General features: G+C 36.9%; 1 protein-coding gene across 2 annotated transcripts in view; it reads left to right on the forward strand.

Moving 5' to 3' along the window:
- RELN (reelin) overlaps window positions 1-22,362 on the forward strand; it is a 466,948-nt gene that overhangs the window by 390,386 nt on the left and 54,200 nt on the right. For both annotated transcript variants that reach the window (XM_063448139.1, XM_063448140.1), the window contains exons 36-46: window positions 2,210-2,387; window positions 8,624-8,708; window positions 9,726-9,908; window positions 11,173-11,344; window positions 13,369-13,471; window positions 14,672-14,901; window positions 16,229-16,449; window positions 17,991-18,138; window positions 19,040-19,298; window positions 20,543-20,792; window positions 22,011-22,179. In XM_063448139.1, coding sequence (XP_063304209.1) covers window positions 2,210-2,387; window positions 8,624-8,708; window positions 9,726-9,908; window positions 11,173-11,344; window positions 13,369-13,471; window positions 14,672-14,901; window positions 16,229-16,449; window positions 17,991-18,138; window positions 19,040-19,298; window positions 20,543-20,792; window positions 22,011-22,179 — 1,998 coding nt within the window. The remainder of the gene's footprint in view (window positions 1-2,209; window positions 2,388-8,623; window positions 8,709-9,725; window positions 9,909-11,172; window positions 11,345-13,368; window positions 13,472-14,671; window positions 14,902-16,228; window positions 16,450-17,990; window positions 18,139-19,039; window positions 19,299-20,542; window positions 20,793-22,010; window positions 22,180-22,362) is intronic.

Here is a 22,362-nt window from a genome sequence, read left to right on the forward strand (position 1 = left end):
TTGAAGACTACCCACTCCTTCAGGTTGTTGGATATCTTCTTGGGCTGCAAAGCAGCATTCGTATGTTTGATTTTGCTGTTGCAGCTCCTGCACCGCTTGTTGGAGATACACTATTTGCTGTGTTCTTGTTTGATGGCAACCCGTGACACCCTGCACCCCGGATCTTAGCTATGTCGGCCAGAATATTCTTTTGTAGGTCCTCCAATAGTCCTTGCAGTACGGACTTCATCACTGGGGAAAAGTCTGGGTCTGCCAGGTTCTGCTGTGGTTTTGCCAACCTCTTCTGTGGTATAGGTAGGCTCTCATCCTCAGAACAGCCTCCTAAGAGATAGGCCTACTTGGGTCTACCATCACAAATTTTAGATTGTGAGCCCCCACACAGGGCTTGTCCAGCCTTTGCTTTTTATTTTTGCACCCCATGAAGGTTAGGCTGATTAGGGGAGGTTCCCCAATATACAAGGAGTGTGTGTAAAAAGGCAAAATAGCTAGAATTCTTTTACTTATTGCCGGAGCTTCAGAATCTGGCGACCAGTCGCTTTGGCAGTTAAGCTCCGCCTCAGTTTCTGCTGCATTATGATGTATTTACGGAGTACGCTTTGAAGCTAGACTATTATATCTCACTCTGTCTTTAATAAACATTATTTAACCCCTTAAGAATGGAGGAAATTGTATAGTTCTGAACCAAAACAAAACCTAGATTTGCCCTATGTGTTTCACACAATATTAGGGTTTCTCTTCAAGGGAATCCGTACATATTATATGTTGGTTTTAAAATTACTTTCTGTTAGTAATCCATATGTATAAATTTTATTTATGAATAAAATATTTACAAAACTGGAAAAAAAATTATAAAAAAGTTAGTTTTGCTTATAATATTTTTTCACATCAAGTACAACTTCCATATACCAGCCATACCTCTAACCCTACACCAACACTACCCCTAACCCTATGCTTGCACTACCTCTAACAATACATATCATTAAACTTTAACCCAACATTATCTGTAACCCAGCATTAACCCTAACCCAGCATTATCCCTTACCTTGATCTAATATCCTACACTAACCCTGACCTTAAACCAACCCTACTCCTAACACTAAAAAAGCTAAAGCTAACGCTAACTCAGAGGAATTCCCTGTGTGTGAGCACTCCCTTTCATGCTGCAGCTCCTGTAAGCTGTACCTGCTGATCATACAGTAATCCGTGCAGGGCAGCTGACAAAGCCCCGCACTAATCAATCTTGGTAGGGGGGTCTCACTATATCTAGGGGCAAGCATGAGAATCTTTGAACGTGATTGTGCAAAGTAAGCACTGCATAAAGCTTATCTGTCAGCTTCAGACACTAAATATCAAGAGATATTTTACACGTAAGCACATATGAAAACTACTTTATACTATTCTCAGTGTACCTGTCCCTTGGCACAATCTGTTAAAGACCATTCTTTATAGAATTGTGAAATATCATAAAGCCAAGATGACATACTGTTGTCAGTGGCTAGCTTCTAAACAGCTTCTAATACAAGTGGCCATTGGGGGCATCCAACATATAATTCAATGATCTCACTACCCAAATACTCTCTATGTGATGTCTCTAATTCTGGTCCTGTAAGGGGCTTTTGAATGGTAGAAATCGTGTTCTGGTTGTACAGAGAGTTTGGAATACATATTGCCTCATTTTTAGTAGAAATACGAGAGGTGATTGGATGTGACTTTATGTCAAATCACACCCATACTGCATTAGTGTAGCTTGCCTTGCTACTCATTTCACATTTTCAGAGATATGATCTCAACCTACAAAGTGTATCTTATATTCATGTATTGATTGATGGTAAGGGTAATTATTTTAATTGGACATTATGATATTTCAGCCCACAACTTCCCATGAATAATTTTAAAATGATTGCTATCAATGTGTACCCTTTAATGCTTTGGAAAGTCACTACAGCTATCAGCTCTTTTACATGGAATTTTTTATCTGTAATAAATTTTAGGTCAACAAAAATATGACTCTTTTGTAAGTCATTTTAAACATAATTGCTCATTGCATTGTGAAAATAGCAATGCTTCCACTGTTCTATAGAATACTACATTACTATTTATTTGTCTATTACATATCAATGTTCATATACTTTGTCACCTCCTACTATAATAATGCATATTAACACATGTTGCAAATAACAAATATTGGATTTTTATTTATTTTTTCTAGATGTGACCGGGGTTACGGTGGTCCTTACTGTGTCCCTATTGCTCCATTGCCTTCCATTCTCAAAGATGACTTCAATGGAAACCTACATCCTGACCTATGGCCTGAAGTGTATGGAGCAGACAGAGGAAACCTGAATGGAGATACCCTAAAATCTGGAACAGCGCTTATTTTTAAAGGGGTGAGTCCCATTTTACTCTAGAATTTACTATTCCATTCAGCATATCACTAATTGCATTTGTGTTTGTAAAACTAGTAAGTCAACTTTACACTTTACAATAGTATTTACCCAGTTTTCATGTTGTGTTCCCATAAGTAATTTGAGTAGTGGTAGTATTAGCTACTGGTATTGATGTCCAAATGCATGATGCCTCCAGTAACCTAACTACGTGTGTTTCAGGACGTGCTGCAGTTATTGGGTTTCCAGGTTCCAATGCCTTTAACAATGCAAGGCCACCTCGCAACAAGTCATTAACTCTATCAGCACTTATGTAAAGCACATTTTTCATCCTGTTCTCACATCACTAAGACTTTAATGCATTAGATTTGTATTCTCTTCCAGTCACCATATTAATTTTTTTTAAATGTTTAGGGGAAATATTGAGTCAACACCGTATTGTTTAAGCATTATAAAGTCAATGCAATCATAAATTATAAAAAAAAAAGAAAAGTACATAGAGAATAAAACAAACATTAAGGATTACTCAAAGCACCTCGATCAAGTAACTGGGTGCCTCCATCTTAGCTCGCTGTCAGCCATTGTTGTAAGATTTGTCCTTTGCTCCTTGCAGCCAGCATAAAGAAAGCATACAGTAAAGAGGAGAAATTTAACAACACTTCAATTTATCTTCATTTGCAATGTTTGCTGTGGCTGTGCCTGGACTGAACTAGGTTGTGACGTCATATCTTAAATCTTTACTATAAATTAAAAAGAAAATGGAGAGTCACATATGAAAGAATAACACAAATTCTAGGTGATTTTCAATGGTGTAATTTCCAAATATGGGACATTTCCCCTTTCTGGTTTAATATACAATATAAAAAACAGCAGACATATCTTATAACTAAAGGACATCTTCCACAGATGGGTGTATGGGAGGCTTATTTGACAGTAAACAAAAATAAAATACAGATAAGGTGAAGAAAACATCTGATGGACACATGATTAATAAATGATGGAAAGGACCCCAATAATAAGTAGCTGCTAAAGAAAAATGGTCAAGTTAAGTATTAAAATAAACCAAAATATTGTCGTTGGCGCAAAAAAAGTGCACTGTGCAATTTCACAATTATGTACATAATACAATGCAAAACATCAGTATTATCTTAAAAGACTTTAAAAACTGGTTAGGATACTCTAAGGATTAGTATATATAAAGTGGATCCTATAACGAGAGAAACATATAAAGAAAGAAATATCATAGTGTAGTAATCAATATAACAATAAAAATGTAAAACAACCAAATGTACACTCACAAGGATGGATGTACGAAAGGATTTGTGCTATATGCGCATTGCCCACCAGGGGAGCGCTTCTTTGGCAAACATATACTGTCCCCAGGATCTATGCAGTATTAGCAATCGGCTGGAAAGGCACAGTTCGTTCGGTATATTTCCTTTCACCAGAATTTCAGTTCACCAGAGTCCTTGTAGTCCGTTCGTCCTGACCAGTTTTCAAAGCCTTTTAAGGTTATTCTGATATTTTACATTGTCCTCTGCACAAAATTGTGAAATTGCACAATATTTTGGTTTATTTTAACGTTTGTTTTGGAACTATTGAAGGTGGTTCTGTATTTTATTGATATTTTGCAAGTAAAGTATTGACATGGTTATTTGAGGAGGTTTGAATCCATTGTTGTCACATTTTATGGAAATCGGTTAATCTATTATGTAAAATCATAGTTTGGCACTTCATTGTGAAAGATCTTAGATTCCACCAAGGGCAAAAAGAGTCCTTCTAGCTGTGCATAATTTAGAAGAATACATATACTAAAATGTTTATTTAGAGGTGGGTCTGCTTAGACTTGATACTGAACATATTTTGAAAAAAAAATTTGGATCAAAAAGAGTTCAGTGGTGGTAAAAACCTGAAAGTAGGCAAGCAGATGTTCTGCTATATGTACACATAACAAACTTTTAATACCATCTGCTAAAAAGCTATGACTCTGCCTTAATAAGAGACCAAATGATCTGTGTATTATCGAAAAGTCTCTTAAAACTTCATTTAAAAGGACACAAAATTTTAAACAATCACTCATTACATAGCAGTATTAACAAAGATATTAAATGAAGTGCCACTGGGCATCGCTCTGTTTGTCAACAAAAGTAGCCTTCTGGTCTTCTCGTTAAGGAAGCTATAGATCTCAATGAATCCGGAGGGACTCAGTAAATGTTTCTATGGTCTAATAGGGTTTAATTGACCAGCTGACCTTGCTGAAATCCCCAAAGGTCCAGGGACCCCGATTAATTTAACTGTTTCAAAGTGTCATTGGGCAGGTGAACGAAGGAGCAGACTCAATGGGACTATATCTGGTTCCCCAGAGTTTAATTGGAGAGCAAAGTCTTTGTTGTGGCTGTCACAAACTGTTATAAATGAGGACCATTATCTGCAATGTGTATGAAAAATAGAGCTTCATTTTAAATTATTTAGTATACGGTAAGAAATGCAATTACAATATAGATTTATTGATTTATATATCTGTGAAATGCCAGCCATCAATCCATTGAAATCCAAATCTTATTAAAGCATGACAAATTGACCAGGGACTATCCTCACTTTCTGTAGGCTGTTTGCCTCTTTTTATTGCATAAAGAAACAAAAGGATACAATTTAATTGAGTATTTCAGTTACTGAAAGGGTTCCTTGGTAATTTACCAAGGAATGTTATTATTTAATATAATTTGCTCAGAGATAAAGCAGCAGTACTAGAGGCTACGTAGGGGAAGACTTCTCATTTTTGGAACATATCAAATTTACTTTTATAAGTAATGGAGAAGACCTCTAATACATGTCATCAAAAATAGTTGAGATGCTGCCATAACCTACAAATGGGGAACATCCCATACTCTTTTCTCTGGAAGAAATGGTTGATGGGATATGTTTACATCAGTCAAGAACGCTTTTACATTCCTGAAGGCATTGGGCCTTATTACTCATCAATAGAACTATCAACTTCTCTTATTTGGGATGTTCAAAACATCAACCTAGTTCTACCTGGCCAACCAGTAATCCTGGAATGATACCACAAATGACAAGTGGGACCACACTCAATTCCAGATGACCACCAGGTGCTTAACTGAAGCAGAACCAGCAAGTCCAGGATAATGTAGTAGTACAAGAGGAGATCTTCAAACACTCGCAGTGTTAAAATAAAAAATAAAGGGGGGCGGGGCCTGACAGCCAAGATGGCCAGACGTGTTTCAGCTCAGCTCCTGCAAAACAGGGCTGAATATCACTTATTCCATCCCTATAATGCTCCAAAAATGACCCGGGCCAAGCAACAGCCTAACACTGAGCAGAACGGGAACATAAACATGTATGCAGCCAGCCGTTTTAACCCAGTTTTCAACCGTCTGGTCGTGAGGCCTAACAAAACTGACGACCCACGGGCCGGGGGAGGCGGCCGATCTCCTGACCCGAGGCGCTTAACGACTACCGACGATCTAGCTGCCCCGTCACCCCCCCTCTGGACCGGTGGGGGTTATCCCGGTCCCCACTGGGGAAGGACACCCCCCGGCGACCATGGGATCTCCCATACCCGGGGACTGCATGGCGAACACAAGATGGCCGCCGAGCCACAGCCTCTACGAACCACAATAGAAGCAGACAATCAGGCCTGGCGGGAAGACTTCGAAGCCAGGTTCGAGCGCATATGCCAAGCGTTCTGGCACCGCATCGAAAGCCGAAACTCACATGAGTCGCAGACCAAGAGAGTGGACACGCCGGACTGTGAAACCGAAACGTGCACTGAGCAGAGGGCACAACCGGCGGCTCAGCCAATAAGCCGTGCCGGCACGAGGAAATCTCATCCACACGTAAAGCGCCCACAGAATAGCGACCCAGCCAAACGGAAACCGAGGGTCTCGGGACAAGCGGCAAGGGACCCACTTCAGACCTGGGTTGAGGAGGAGGGGAAGCTTCGGCACAACTCACCTACCACGGGCCACATGCAGGGAGCTTGGATTAACACACAGCCCCCCCGGAGGCAGAACACCGCTTTCCTTACTCTGGAACGGGATGGCTGGAAGTGGCACAGGTGCGGCATTGGCTGACTCTGGATCTCTCCCGATTGCCGCTCCTGAACCGAACCCTAAACGAAACGAAAGTAACTGACGACAACTCCAACTTCCCTTTCAACACCTCCCCAGCCCTGCCATACAGAAGCCTTGACTGTTCAGAGCAGAGGGACATGATGAACATAACTGGGTTTCCAGCTATTACCTGTTTTTGTACTTGTTAACTTGTTCATCGCTCTAATAATGGGGTAACTGGGAGGCCACTGGTCCAATAACACCACCTGTTAACCCACAGTCCATGTTAGATTTTATTTGTAACTTGACAAAATCTTGCCCATTTACCACAAAGGGCAGGGACCGGGCCTGGGGATATAGCCATACAGCTCACTGTGGGCAGGGATGCAGGCTACCTATGCTGTTCCCTTCTCCTCTACATGTTTTAAATCATACCCAGTGGAATGATTTACAAAAGCTAGATTAAGTAGTCTTATAGGCTCAGCATGTTTAAGTTTAATCTATAGGCAATTTGCATGTTTTTAATACCTCACTGTTAATATATTGGCTTACTGCGAATAAGCATGTTTTCTTTAAAAAACAAAAAAGTGCAGCAAATCTTGACCTTATCTGCTTTAACATTGTCACTTTACCTCTTGTCATAAAGTCACTAAGAAAGCTTGTACTTAACACTGCACGTCTAAAATAAAGAATTAAAAAAATAAATAAAAAATAAAAAAATAAAAGCTGTTTTATTGGATCAAAATTGTGATAGCACAAGGTTTGACCTAATATAAGGTCTTTGTCAAGCTAAATATTCCTGGAATTATGTCACAACCTTCAAAGTCTGGTACTTTTCTTCTGTTTTTGAGTTAGAGACTCCCCAATATAGAACTGGTTTTAAGATCTCACTAGTCGATATGGGTTTACCCTCCAGTTTTACAATTATTTTTAGTTATATGTCTCACAACTAAATTTTATTTTTTTTCATACCTCACACATATATTTTTGTTACATATATGAGACTAAGTAAACATAATTTTAAAAATTCTGAAAAGCAACAATTTAATGCCAAACACATAGGTTATAAGCCTAAATCTTCATAAAAAACAATTGTCTATCACTATATTTACTATTCATTGGCAAAGCCAATGTACAGAACAGATTATATTATTTATAAAATAACCCCATGTCATTACTGTATGATAGGTGTTGCTCTCTCCTTTTCTGTTAATTGCCTACTATAGTGTGCAACAGCCTCCTCTGTGTGATTAAAGTTAAAATAACAGAGCAGGAAATAAAAAAGTAAACCACATTGTGCTGTAAGATCTGATTGGAAATGAAACCATTGTTTTTCATGAAGGTTGTGTCAGTCACAGACTGGGAAGGTGTGGCTAATGCCACATAAACATAAGCAAAAGTTATATAACTGCGAAACAAAAATGGGAAATGAGCAGTGAAACTATAGGGATATGATCTATACACTAAAACCACTTCATTAAGCTAAAGATGTTTAGGTTTTTAGGTTACCCCTTTAATCTTTACTTATTTCTAGAGCATTAAGATGCCGTAGAACCATAGGATTACACTTCTTTTTTCACATAGGGATGGTGAGCGGGGCAAAGCAAGTTCCTGCCTAAATTGGTCAACACTCTGCTTATTTCATTTGCACAAATTTCCTATGAAGTTTTAGCAGTAGTAGAAAAAAGAAGCAGTATAGAGGGTAAATTAATGTGTGGTCTTTTGTGTAAATGACTGTGTTTATGCTGCAGGATGGCAATGCATCTTGCCAGAATTTTCATTTTTCTTGGGCATCACCCAGTAGTGTTCTATTCATCTTCTGGAAAAATGCAGATTAAAATAAAAGTTAACCGCACTAGCAGATTTAGACACGTGTGGCCTGTGTGGCTGTTCAGGTCACCAGACATTAGGGATCACACAGTTGTTAAACTGCTGGTGTTTTAGTAACAGGGACACGGAACACAAGAGCATGTGTACATTGGTCGTGTGTGTGATACAAGAAGATAAGATGAAGTAAGGAAAAGGAGTTTTTTTCATTTTTGTGTGATGCTGGGTATTTGACATGGTTTTGCATAGTTCAGAGAAAATCCTGTGCCAGCATTTGGCAGGTTTTCCCAAAATATGGGCACAGACAAATTTCTAAGAATGTATATCTTATGTTTTCAGGAAGGATTACGAATGCTTATCTCAAGAGATCTGGACTGCATACATACTTTATATATTCAATTTTCCTTTAAATTCATTACCAAAGGTATGTAATCTAATCATCCATATGCAATTTGTTTATTGTTTATTTGTAGTAACATAAAATAATAAATGCAGTATTGGCTATCATGTATTCCAGGACAATGTAGCTATAAATTTAAGATTTACAGTAACAATCCATTGTATGTTGTGTCATGTAAATTGTATATATTGTCCTTAAATGCCTTTTCCACTGTGTATTATAATCCTTTCTTAAAGTTAAAACAAAAAAAAAAAAGGTTAAGTCACTTACAATGGATTTGACAGAGAGTCACTAAATTGCAAAATGTGGCCCAAACTGTTAAATTGGAAAAAATCTCAAACTACCTACTTCGAAATTGTCAATTTTGTCATTCATTCAGCAGATTTATACATTTTTTTTAATACATTTTGCTCAATTAATTTTAGTGGATATACCCAAAAGATGAAACATTCTACTAAATAAGAATCCCCTTTGAAGGTGGCCACAATAAAGTAGTCATTTGAAGAGATTTTTGGATAGCAATGTCGCTTTATGTATAAATGTAATTTGGTATAGAGCAGATATATGACGTGCAATCATTTTAGTTGTTTTGCTTTGAAACTGTATTTTTTTATTGTGTTTTTTATCACATTAACTTTTAACTCTTTTACTAGATTATTAAAATACACTTTTGCTTATTTAGCACTAGCACTATTTAATTTGTCTCCCATGTTGAAGTTAGTGTAGGACCCACCAATATAGGGGTACTGTAAAGGTGGGATTAAAACAGTTATGGTCATATGGTGGAACTGAATTCCCTTATGTGTTTGCTGACATGGGTGATCTTTAGTAGCCTTATAAAATGTAAAACTGTATTTGTATGTGTGCACTGTTTTACAGAAGCACCACTGGTGAGAAATGCATGTTCCGGGTGTGCCCCCAATTCTCTTTTTTTCTTTACTGTTGATGTACACAGGCAGACCCAAAGCTTGATGTCAATTATTAGCTTTGTTTTAGCAATTCAATAATACAATGATACCTTAATTCATCTTTGTGTTGCAGGCACCCCAGAGAGATCCCATTCAATTCTCCTCCAGTATTCTGTTAATGGAGGAATCACATGGCACCTTATGGATGAATTCTACTTCACTCAAACCACAGACGTGTTGTTTGTTAATGTTCCATTGCCACAAAGTGCACAAACCAATGCAACGCGTTTCAGACTCTGGCAGCCGTACCATAATGGTATGTTTATATTACTAATATCCTTTGTAACATTGTATGTAAACTATTCAATTTACCACACACATATGTAAATCTGCTAAGGTATGGTTAGCGAACCTTTAGTGCCCAGCTGAAGGACATCATGTTGATGTAGGCTTTTCCAAGACTTAGTTAAGAGAAGCTAAGTATATATTGACCGTATAGTATAGTATTGGACAGTGGACGAATTGGACAGTGGTCGAATAAATATATATATTTGTCCACTGTCCAATACTTAATACAGAGAGCAGAGTAAATAGCAATGTGTTTGCCTAGTCACTAAGGTGGTGTTCTGTTTTGATAGTACTCTTACAGGGGTAGACATCCTTTGGCATTCCAAAAGTTTTAGACTACATCTCTCCTGGTGCTTTGCCAGTGTTATGGCTGTAAGAGCATTATGGCAGAGGTAGTTACAACATCTGGAGTGCCAAAGGTTGCCTACCCTGCTTCTCATTATATTAAGGCTATGTTGATTGGGCAAACACTGATTCTACTAAGATGAGGGTATTGGGCATCCTTCCCTCCAGCCCGCTGAACACAGGATGGATGAAGAAGTGGCCCATATCTAGTTTTATTTACATGGAATGGTTGAGATAGAGCCACTTGACCCTCTCAGTGTAATACTGCAGTTTTATGGATCCCATAAAACTGATATGATTTTTGTATTATAAATAGCAGTGTTATGGCTACAAACAGCAATTATATTTTCCTGTTTTCGGCTATAATTGACTACTTCCATGCATTTTTCTCAGTGTTGTGTTAAGCCAGCACTAACCCTACAAAAAAAATGTGATAATAAATAGCACATCCTTTTATCTGGTATCTATATCAATTATCTAATTGATCACTTTTTGCTCAATAGAAAGTATGTAATAACCATGACTAAATCGCTGCATTTCTGAAATAAATGCCAGCTTGCTTTCCTGAGAAGCAAATATAAAACAACCCAAGGTGATGAAATGAAGAGGTGTTCTAATGTCACTGTTTCAATAACACTATCTGAGCAAAGCAATTCATACGAACAGTCGTTTGGAAAAGTATGTGTGGCTAAGAACTACAAATATCCTGCTATGCCCTTATTTACCAATAAAATAAGCATTTACATTTGTGGGAGATGTCTGCACTTTCCTACTATAAACCTGGGAAAATGCCCTTCAAAGAATACCATAGTTTTCAGATTATTGGTAAATCTAATGTATCATCGTTTTTTCTCTTCTCCTCACTATTCCTGTTCGGAATGCCAAAGGAAAAAGGGATGAGATATGGATCATAGAAGATTTTGTTATAGATGGAAATAATCTGAATAATCCTGCCATCCTGTTGGACACATTTGATTTTGGCCCCAAGGAGGATAACTGGTTTTTCTATCCTGGAGGCAATATTGGCCTCTACTGCCCTTACTCCTCCAAAGGAGCACCGTAAGTATTGTTTGTAATGGCATATCTAGCAACCCATATGTAATGTACAGGAAGAGGAATATGAGATGGTGTGATGAAGAAGCTAGGTGTTGTCCCCTGCTTAAGGGCTTAAGAGAAAAAAAGAAGTGATAGACAGATGGCTTCACATATAGCACATTAATTGGGTGCATCTGGCACTGAGGAGTTTAAATGGTGTTTGCAGACTGTACCTACTGGCATTGGAGCCTGTAGGCATGGGCATGATTATGTGTAGGTGACGCTTGGTAGTAATGGAGGCCTACAACCTCTGAATAAATTAAAATAAATGATCTTGAAAGAGGCATTGAAAGCCATGTATCAGTGTTTGCAGATGACACAAAACGTTGTAAAGTAATAAAATGTGAGCAGGATATTGCTTTGCTGCAGAGGGATTTAGATAGATTAGGGGCCTGGGCACTAAAATGGCAGATGAAATTTAACATAGAGAAATGCAAAGTTATGCACTTCGGGGTTAAGAATGCACAAGCAACTTACACACTAAATGGTAGTGAATTAGGGATAACCACACACGAGAAGGATTTGGGAATTGTTATAGAAAACAAAATAGGCAGCAATATGCAATGTCAATCTGCAGTTGCTAAGGCCAGTAAGGTTTTGTCATGTATAAATAGGTGCATACATTCTCAGGATAAAAATATAATTTTGCCTCTTTATGAATCGCTGGTAAGACCACACCTTGAATATGCTGTGCAATTTTGGGCGCCTGTTCTAAAGAAAGATATCATGGCACTAGAAAAAGTCCAGAGACGAGGTACAAAATTGATAAAAGGAATGGAGCATTTTAGTTATGAAGAAAGGTTAAAAAATGTAAATCTGTTTAGTTTGGAAAAACGGCGCCTCAGAGAGGGGATATGATAACATTATACAAATATATTCGGGGCCAGTACAAACCTTTATCTGGAAATCTATTCATAAACAGGGCTATACATAGGACACGAGGTCACAAATTTAGGCTGGAAGAAAGGAGATTTCATCTAAGGCAAAGAAAAGTTTTTTTTTACAGTAAGAGCAATAAGGATATGGAATTCTCTGCCTGAAGAGGTGGTTTTGTCAGAGTCACTACAGATGTTTAAACTGCAATTGGATAAATACTTACAAAAACATAACATTAAGGGATATAATTTCTAATTAGTGGGGTAATAGCTGCTTGATCCAAGGAGACATCTGACTGCTATTTTGGGGTCAAGAAGGAATTTTTTCCTAGTTTGTGGCAAAGTTTGAAGGGCTTCAGACTGGGTTTTTTGCCTTCTTTTAGATCAACAGCAACAACATATGTGAGGAAGGCTGAACTTGATGGACGCAAGTCTCTTTTCAGCTATGTAACTATGTAACCTCACAAATTAAAAAAATGCCTTATATCTGTTTAGAAACTGACATCCCAACCTGCAAGACTTACCCCAGAGAGTATGCATTTGAAAATATGGCATTTATAAGAAAGTAATGAACATATTACACACATGTTAATTTATACAAAACCAAGAACTGATTTATATATCTTTCATAGCAGAGACATTATGTTGATGTTCAGCTAAGGGATGTACTCATTAGTGTTTGGAATGCAAAGACAGTGACCCTGCGCTATACAAAATAGCAAATAAGTGTTGAGCCAATCCCGCTTGTTCTTAATATTATGACATAACTGTGCTTCAAATTGTGCCGGCGTCTAGTCACATATCCAGATATATTATTGACATCTCTCGTTGATAATATATATAGTGTTGAGGAATTGTGTTCTTTTGAAATTGAAGTGAAAAGTAAGTTGGGAAGACAGCTGCACAGACTTCTGTAAACACATATTGGATACTTAATTCACTTAGAATTATTTATCATGGCTTACCCCATCAGCCTATTGGTTTTCCTTTGTTTTTGTCTGCAGTTATTTTGATTATTAGATTTATTGGATTTGTTGTGTATTAAAATGTAATGACTATATTGATTACCCTGTAAATGAATATTTAATCTGATCACATTCTATGGCTCATCAGGGAAGAAGATTCTGCTATGGTATTTGTCTCTAATGAAGTTGGGGAGCATTCCATCACCACAAGAGATCTTGATGTAGATGAGAACACTATTCTTCAGTTTGAGGTTTGATCATGATTTCCAATAAGTCTCTAGCACCCAGTGACTGATATCAATAATGTTGTATGTCATTAGCATAAATCAGTAAGAAGAGCCATTGCACATAATTGGTTTAAGGCAATTTCACATGCCAACATCGATGGAAAGAGGTTATCTTGCTTAATATACCTGATATATCATGTTTGCATCATGTTTGACTTCTCAAATCAGTGTTGTGAACCACACAAATTGCAATATTTTTTGTTTACCACAGTTGCTTTTCTTAAAGAAGCTAGGACCATCAATGGCAATTGTCTACGTGGCTATATTTTAAGGAAGTGATACCTTATTCGTGTACAACATGAAGGCTACCCTTTACAAACAAGTTCATTTTAATTGACTATTTCCAAAGTTAATCCTTTTACTGTTTTTTATGAAATTCTGATTTTTTTTCATACTATTTTCCCTTCAGTTGACAGCTTTACCTTCTTCTCTGTTTTGTTTGTTTGCTGGAGTACTTAACTGAGATCCAAACATCAAAACAGAATGTTGGCTGTCATTGCGGCATCTCCAGGCTTAGATTTGTATCTAATCCCCAAACTAAAGAGAAGAAGAAATGTTTACTTGCAATCTTTATTAACCATTGTATCACACTATATTTTTATCATCAGAAAACACTCAATATGTTTTTAGTCCCTTTTAAGGATTACAGTGTAAACATATTTGGCTGAGATCATCAGTCTTGGAGACATATGCGGCAAAATACTGTGCTGCAACAATCAGCATCTCATCATAGAAATAGAAGGAAGCACTTGTAGTGGGCATCTGATTGTAGCAATGTAAACTGACTTTTCTCTGAAAAGGCAGTGTTTACGGTGCTATAACTGCGGGGACATTATATATACACCAGGACCACTACTTTAAGCTGTAGTGGTTCTGGGGACTAATAGTTGCCCTTTAAACAATGGGTATTAGCAATAGTAGCTTTTGAATGAGATGCACTTGTTGCTCATCGAAGATAAAACAAAACTGCTTCCGTTGAGCGTAAATAAAGTAAATGAAAAACAAAATATGTTACAAACAAAAAGGAATCATTATTAGATTTTTGAGATCCACAACCTCCTCCTCTATTTATTGTTGTTCTCGTCAAATTGATTTCACATAAGAATGTATATGGAGCAAATGGTTCAGTTACGCAATCTGATATGCTTCTATAACATTGTCCAGATCAATGTAGGGTGCACAACTGACAGTTCTTCTGCTGATCCGGTGAAACTGGAATTCTCTCGGGATTTTGGTGCTACTTGGCATCTGCTCCTTCCCCTGTGCTACAGCAGCAGCAGCCACATCAGCTCCTTGTGCACCACTGAGCACCATCCCAGTAGTACGTACTATGCCGGAACCATGCAGGGATGGCGAAGGGAAGTTATCAACTTTGGTAAACTCCACCTCTGTGGGTAAGTCATTATCCCGTGTCAATAAGACTTTCATTATTGCATTATTACAATATTCTTGCATGTAAGCATTGCTGTTTGTAACCATAGTAATGATGAGTACATTGAAAATGATTTAAAGACAATTTATTTTCTTCCCTTGTAAGAAACATAGAATGTGTCGGCAGATAAGAACCAGTAATTAATTATAGTATTGTAAACCAATTTAGTAAGATTTTTTTTTAATGTTTTTCCAGTTGCATAAGTTTTTTTTCTATTGATTGTTTTCCATTTCCTTTATTTTTTCTTGAATTATTGATCAAAATATGTTATCCCAATTCCACCCCGCTCTATGTATGTCCAGTGACAGGAGCTTTGTTTTTCCCTAACCGGTGTCTGAATTATTAGCCCTAGTAAATCCAGTTGGCCAACATGCTCTGTACAAACAGGAAACTATGAATGTGTTATCCATTAATTAGCTTGTTACACCTGTGAAAGGCTAACGGAGATTTAAAGCTACTCTTGATCTTTAATTTACACTAATGACAAAATGTGCTCTTTCAGAGGACCACTTAAAAATCGCACACTCGATAGGGTATCATTGATTTTAATGCAACCCAGCACTCTTCAAGGAAAATGTGTTCACCTTACATTCTATCCAATAGAATTCCTCCAAATCCAGTTGAATCTGGGCTACAAGTAGATCCATTATGAGTTGGATGCATTATAGTATTTCCATTCTTTTAAGTGTTTAAAAAATATGTACTTGATGATGGTAATACAGTTGTGTTTACCTTTAGGTCGTCTGTAGCTTTGTACATTTGCACTATCACAGTGTCCTTTTTCTCCTGCCTCGTCATAAGCTGATAAGCCCATAAGTGGTCTTTCTAGTACCTTACTATTATTGTGCATATAACATGGTAAAATTTACAATTTAAAACAAAGTAACAGAGTTTAGATCACATCAATGAATATGCAACTCCACTGCTAAATAAAAAGTCCAAAAAATAGTGATATTGGTTTAAAAACGCCACACTTATAGACTTACACTTGTAACGTGATTTTTTAGAGTTTTACATTTGCTATTTTGAAAGCAAAAATAGCAAGGTATCAGGAGTCTGTTTCAAGGTCCAGCTTGGAAGCCATACTTAAAATACATGTACAGTATTTCTTACAATAGAAAAGGAATTAACACTCACAATTTAAAAAAAGACATGCTCCTATTTTTTTTTTTTTAGTCCATCCAAAATCAAATGTATATCATAGATTGTCCCTTAAACTGAATTAGGTGTCGTCATTATACTAACTGAAATAGATATAAAAATGTGTAACAATGTTGTGCTTTCTGTAGCTCTGTTCGATTTAGATGGTACCAAGGATTTTACCCAAGCATGATGCAACCGGTCACCTGGGCAATTGATAACATATACATTGGCCCCCAGTGTGAGGAAATGTGTAATGGTCATGGAAGCTGTATTAATGGAACCAAGTGTATCTGTGATCCAGGTTACTCAGGTCCAACGTGTAAAGTCAGCACTAAAAACCCAGACTTCCTCAAGGATGATTTTGAAGGTACTGTCATTATTCACAATGATTAGTTCTGCTCCCTTTAATATTGTCTGCTATAAGACTCATAAACTGCTTATTAGCTCAAATTTATCAACGGCATAAACGTACCAATTTTGTTTTCATTTTTTTTATTGTGACAAAACTTTTGCTTTGCATCCATTGCTAATGTTGTATCTTTTCTAGAAAGTTTTGACTCAAAAGTTTAGTGTAAATCTGAAACATAGGGGTTTCTGGGTAAATCCATGGGATCATCTGTTGTCCAACATTACAGTATGATCTTAATTACAAGGCTAGCCATGTACCCAGAATTTTCATTGACTTTTTTTTTTTTAAAAAACCATGAATAATTCTTTATGGACTCTTTAAAATGTTTTCCAGTGAAACTTTTTCATTCAGATATAGGGCTCACCTGCAATACAGTCAATAAAGTTTATCGACCATTTATCACCTCCCTTCTATTGGTTTGCATTGATCAAATATTGCTTTGAATTATATAGATTCTTTGTAAATATCGTAAATTGGTCTCAGTGATGCAATTCCATTTACTGAGCACATAATACAAAATACTCTTAATAAATGCTTTTCTCAATTATTTGCAAAATAGTTTTTGTTTTTTTTAAATTACCTTTCCCATGCCCCCCTCTCACTCTACTGTAAACAGCCATGAGCCCGTGGCTGCCAGCTATAATGAAAGACTAGTAACTTAGCTGGTAATGCTGCCCTTTTGCTAGCAACGTACAATGGGAATAACCATGGGCATCAGATAGGTGTTCAGATTAAAGAGAATAGAGAAAGGTAAGATCATTGTCTGTCCCCCATTCCCCCACCTTGGAGCCCCATTAAAATAAAAAGTGTGAGTGGACATATTAGTGTTGGCTTAAAGTATTATAAATGGGGGGGACCTATTGTCCCTCCCCAATGATGACAAGTTGGGGGGTACAATTAAATATAGAGGTGGGTGGACTTACCATTGTCCAACCTCCCCTAAAAATGTTCACTGTTTCCTGGGTAGCTAGTAACTGCCCCTAGTAACTACCCCCCACCCCCCAATTTTAAAAAAACACCTGCCTCTCCTCCAACCTAATAATAGTGAGGGGCAGCCCATTTAATCTAATACCTGTAAAAAAAAAAAAAAAAAGATACACTAATTTTACATGTTTTCTTACAACTTATTTTCTTCAGCAACATAAAATGCTCAAACTATTAAGACTGTTAATCGAGAAATGTTCCCACGCAAGTCTTGCGATAAGTGAGAATCGCCTGTCAGAGCCACAGTTTGAAAGAAGATACTTCAGATTAGCAGATATAAATGTGAAGAAAGTAGTGTAGTTATACATGTATGATTTGACCTTTTGCATTCTTTAGCTTAGCCAGCATTAAATTGATACTTACATACTTAGAGCTCACATTTTAGTGCATTGCTTAGTAAATGAATAACTACTACAAAACACAAGAATGGAAGAGAATAAGAATGTCATGCAAGGTATTCATCTGTTAGTAGCTGGTTCTATCTTTAAATAATCCACTATTTTCTTTCCATCCAGGCCAGTTAGAATCAGATCGATTTATTTTGGTCAGTGGTGGGAAGCCATCTAGAAAATGTGGTATCCTGTCTAGTGGAAATAATCTGTTTTTCAATGAAGAAGGTTTGAGGATGCTCATGACCCGAGACCTAGATCTCGCTCTTGCAAGGTATTTTGTAATTGCTAACAGTTGTATTTAATGTCAAGAACCATGAACTCTGAATGTGCAGCATTCCAGTAATACTTTACAACTAAATCCTAACTCCAGTAACTGAAGTCGATTGATATTATCTGGCTTATCAAAAAATAAACCTCTCTTCTCCTGTTATTCAGCTTTTTATATCAATATACATTGTACCCTTCTGTTATAATTAACCTTGTATTTTTTAGAGCACTGATGCTTGGGTCTGCAGATTATTTTTATCACTGAAAATGTAATGATGGTGATGTTTAATGATGCCTAAGTTCATTATGGTATTCTGTTGAATGATAGTGAAACATGTTAACTGAATTATTTGAAACAATGGATAGCATGGTAAGGCATTCTCCAAGAATTTCTCATTAGACTTGGGCATATGTTTTTGAACTTAAATAGAATCCCCTCCCCTAAAGGGTTGGAGTAACCTGTGCAGTAACACAGAAAAAAAAATATTTTTGAAAAATGGTTCAGACAAAACTAATTGTTTTCGCTGTGCACGAGTCTATATGCACATATATAATTATATATTTTGCATGCATGGCAAAACGCTGTGACAATCAGCATTTCCTCATAGAGGTACATTGAATCAATGCATCTCTATGGGATGTGTTACTAAGCACCAATGAAAACACTTTTCACTGAAAAGGCACCATTTACAATAAAAATGCCTTATCCCTTCAATTTGTTGTTCATTGTGCAATAGATATTGGTTGCCGTAAGTGTTTTGCTATGCATCACCCAATTTCAGTTCTATATTTTCTATTTTCTATATTATGTGACTTCATCAAGTGAAAGAAAATATAGACTGGTGATGTAGCTGATATTGTAGTAACTGGCAATCAATGTTTTCTGTTTTTCCTATCCCTTCTAGATTTGTGCAATTTTTCATGCGTTTGGGTTGTGGGAAAACTGTCCCTGACCCCAGGAGTCAGCCAGTTCTCCTTCAGTATTCACTTGATGGAGGGTTGTCCTGGAGTGTCCTACAGGAATTTCTCTTCAGCAACTCCAGTAATGTGGGCAGATACATTGCACTGGAAATCCCACTAAAGGCACGTTCTGGATCTACACGTCTACGCTGGTGGCAGCCATCTGAAAATGGACACTTCTACAGCCCTTGGGTTATTGACCAAGTAAGTAAATAAAGTGAATTTATACCTAAGTAGGTAAACAGAGCCTCGTAGAATAGAATCTGTATGTATGTCGTAGGAGTTTATTTTAAGTGTTAGGGTAGTGTAGGTGTTCATTTAGTGTTAGGTAAGATAGAAGTTTATTTTTAGTGATAGAATAGTGTGGAGTTTAATCTTTACTGTAAGATCAGCAGTGGGGCATACAAGTTAGACTCCAGCACAATAGGTGTTTCAGCTGGCATCAATAGAACGGCAGTAGGTGCTGTTCGTCCGTGCAACTTCACTAATCTGGAGTAGAAGTGGGATATGTATTTCCATACACTAGGTTATGTTGCAACAAATTCTGCTGAAGCGATTTGCAAATATTGATACGGCTCTAAGACCTGGCACCTCTCCTCTCAGTGATGTCTCATGGAGTAGTTACATTTGGACTTGTACGTTCTTGCATCGCATGTGTATGCCAAATAGTTCTAGCATGAAACGTATGTGTACATAATTGTCCCCAAATTGCTATAAATAAATGTAAAAAAAATTCAAGTTATCTGGCAAGTTAATAAAAGAGGGAAAAATAGAATGAAACTACTGAAAATGGTCAAATGTGCAAACATGCACTCCTAACGTTATAGAGTAGAAGTAGAAATTTAGGTCCCCAGTCCCCTGCCGAGTGGAGTTAAAAGGTGTTTAAATGTAGTTTATCTCCATCTCTGTGCCTGTCACACTGCAGCTGGCCCGGCCTCCATCGATATTGATGATCTCAGCCAATCCAATGCTTTCCAATAGGAAATCATTGGGTGGCTATTGTGGATGCGTGGTAAAACACAGAACTGTGCCAATCATTATCTTCTCATAGAGATGCATTTAAACGGTCAGCATCAGGATAGGACTTTAGCAAAAATAATTAGTTCATTATAAAGTTCACCTTCAAATAAGGAATATGTTAAATGTTTAACATATCTCTTTTACTCATTACATCAGTTCACAACTGACAATGCATCCTGAACCATGCACTGCATAAACAGTATCTGTAATTACCATGAAATAAGTCATATATATTTACATTATCTTGCAAATTATCCACCACTAAACATTAATAATAATCCAGGCATAGGTTTCAGAGAGATAATTTAGCTTGTTTTGATTTTTTTTGTTATACTGCATCTCCATTTCTAATGCAAAACCTCTACATTTGAATAGTCAGGTTTTTTGTTCCTCCTTACAACTGAATAATAAACCATTTGCTTCTGTAGATTCTTATTGGTGGAAATATCTCTGGAAACACTGTTCTAGAGGATGATTTTACCATTCTAGAAAACAGAAAGTGGCTTCTCCATCCAGGCGGTACTAAAATGTCAGTGTGTGGATCAACTGGAGATGCCCTAGTGTTCATTGAGAAGGCCAGCACTCGCTACGTTGTTACCACCGATGTTGTTGTAAATGAGGACTCGTACATGCAGTTTGATTTTGCTGCTTCTTGCTCTGTTACAGACTCATGTTATGGTAAGGAGATCACATACAGTGATACTTGTTTTACAGATATCAAGTCAATCATCCCATGATTTTCATATCTTTTTTTACTGATATAGGAATGTATATTTTTTATTTGTTTCTACTTTTTAACATTGATCCAAGCTATGAATGTTTGAAGAACAGGACTGTATGGTTTGTGAAACCTGCAGGCTTAACTACAAAGACACTTGGTTTTCCATATAGTTAAAATTATTATGGTCAATTGTAAAACCAAATTAACTAAATGATTGTAGCATAGACAGCACTACCAAGATCTGAGACGGTATGACCGACTCGATGCCATACACTTGTGATTGCTTTGTTTTCCTGGAAAACATCCTTGATAAGATTCACACAAATGACCTTAAATACAAACTTTTGTTCTAGAACACTCAAGTGATCATTTCTTCTTATAAAGTAAGATTCCTAATATCAATAGCAAATAAAGTAGGGAACGTAGGTGACTGTAGGAATCAATGCTATTGTTTTCTTCTCGGTATACTCATTTTAAGAAAACTAATGGTTGTCATGTTAAATAAACACTTATTTCAAACCTTAACCTGAGCCTGTATTAGAATTATAAAAATGGTATCTGTGTTTTGTAAATCCAAAATAGAACTAGAACATGGCAACTTAAACACTGCATTTAAAGTAGCATTGGCGTAGCTAGAGGCATGGTATACAGCAAAATGAAAATGTATCAAATATATAATAACATTGGCTTACATTGATTAATAACCAAAGGCGAATACTTGACAGAATGCAGATCTGTCCCATAGTAACTCGTTTAAAATTTGATTTTTGTGGAACTGTATACAGGACATGTTAAAAGTCCATCTGTAGGCATTAGATTTTCAGTTTAATAGGCATCAAAGATCAGAGCTTCTTCACACTTCAGAAGCCTTAGTTTTTAATCCAATCTCCTGCCATCTAACTTCCTAGCTAAGAGCATGGCACAGAACCTGGCAGGAGGTTAACCTTCCCGTCTATGCCACAAAAGAAACTTGAACCTTTTATGTGTAACGATAATACTTTGGGCTTTTCTTTTCTGCCTGCATTTGTACATAGCCATATTTTGTTAGCAGGTTATTTTAAGGTAAATCTGTTAGTGCCAAGACAATTGTACTTCATTAGAAAACAAAAATGTTCCACTTGGTCAACTTTAAATGCCTCTGCTTTTCAGTAATGAAATATTATTTTTAATTTTAGCTATTGAGTTGGAATATTCTGTGGACTTAGGACTATCGTGGAATCCTGTATTTAAAGACTGTCTCCCAACCAATGTGGAATGTAATAAATATCAGCTTCAGAGAGTGCTTGTATCTGATACCTTCAACAAATGGACCAGGTTCACTTTACCATTACCCTCTTACACCAGGTATGAGAAAGAAACATTAACATGATTTTATATATTTTTTTGCAGAGTACAGGATGGTATGTGTGACTAGATTGTTAGTAACGCCTTTCCCTGTCTTCTTTCAAAACTAACAAAAGATTTACAGACCTCTGCTATTCATATGTTTTTGATAGATAAACAGACAGACAGATAAAATAGTATGTA

This window comes from Pelobates fuscus, chromosome 3 (genome assembly GCF_036172605.1).
Source record: "Pelobates fuscus isolate aPelFus1 chromosome 3, aPelFus1.pri, whole genome shotgun sequence".
Taxonomy (NCBI): Eukaryota; Metazoa; Chordata; class Amphibia; order Anura; family Pelobatidae; genus Pelobates; species Pelobates fuscus.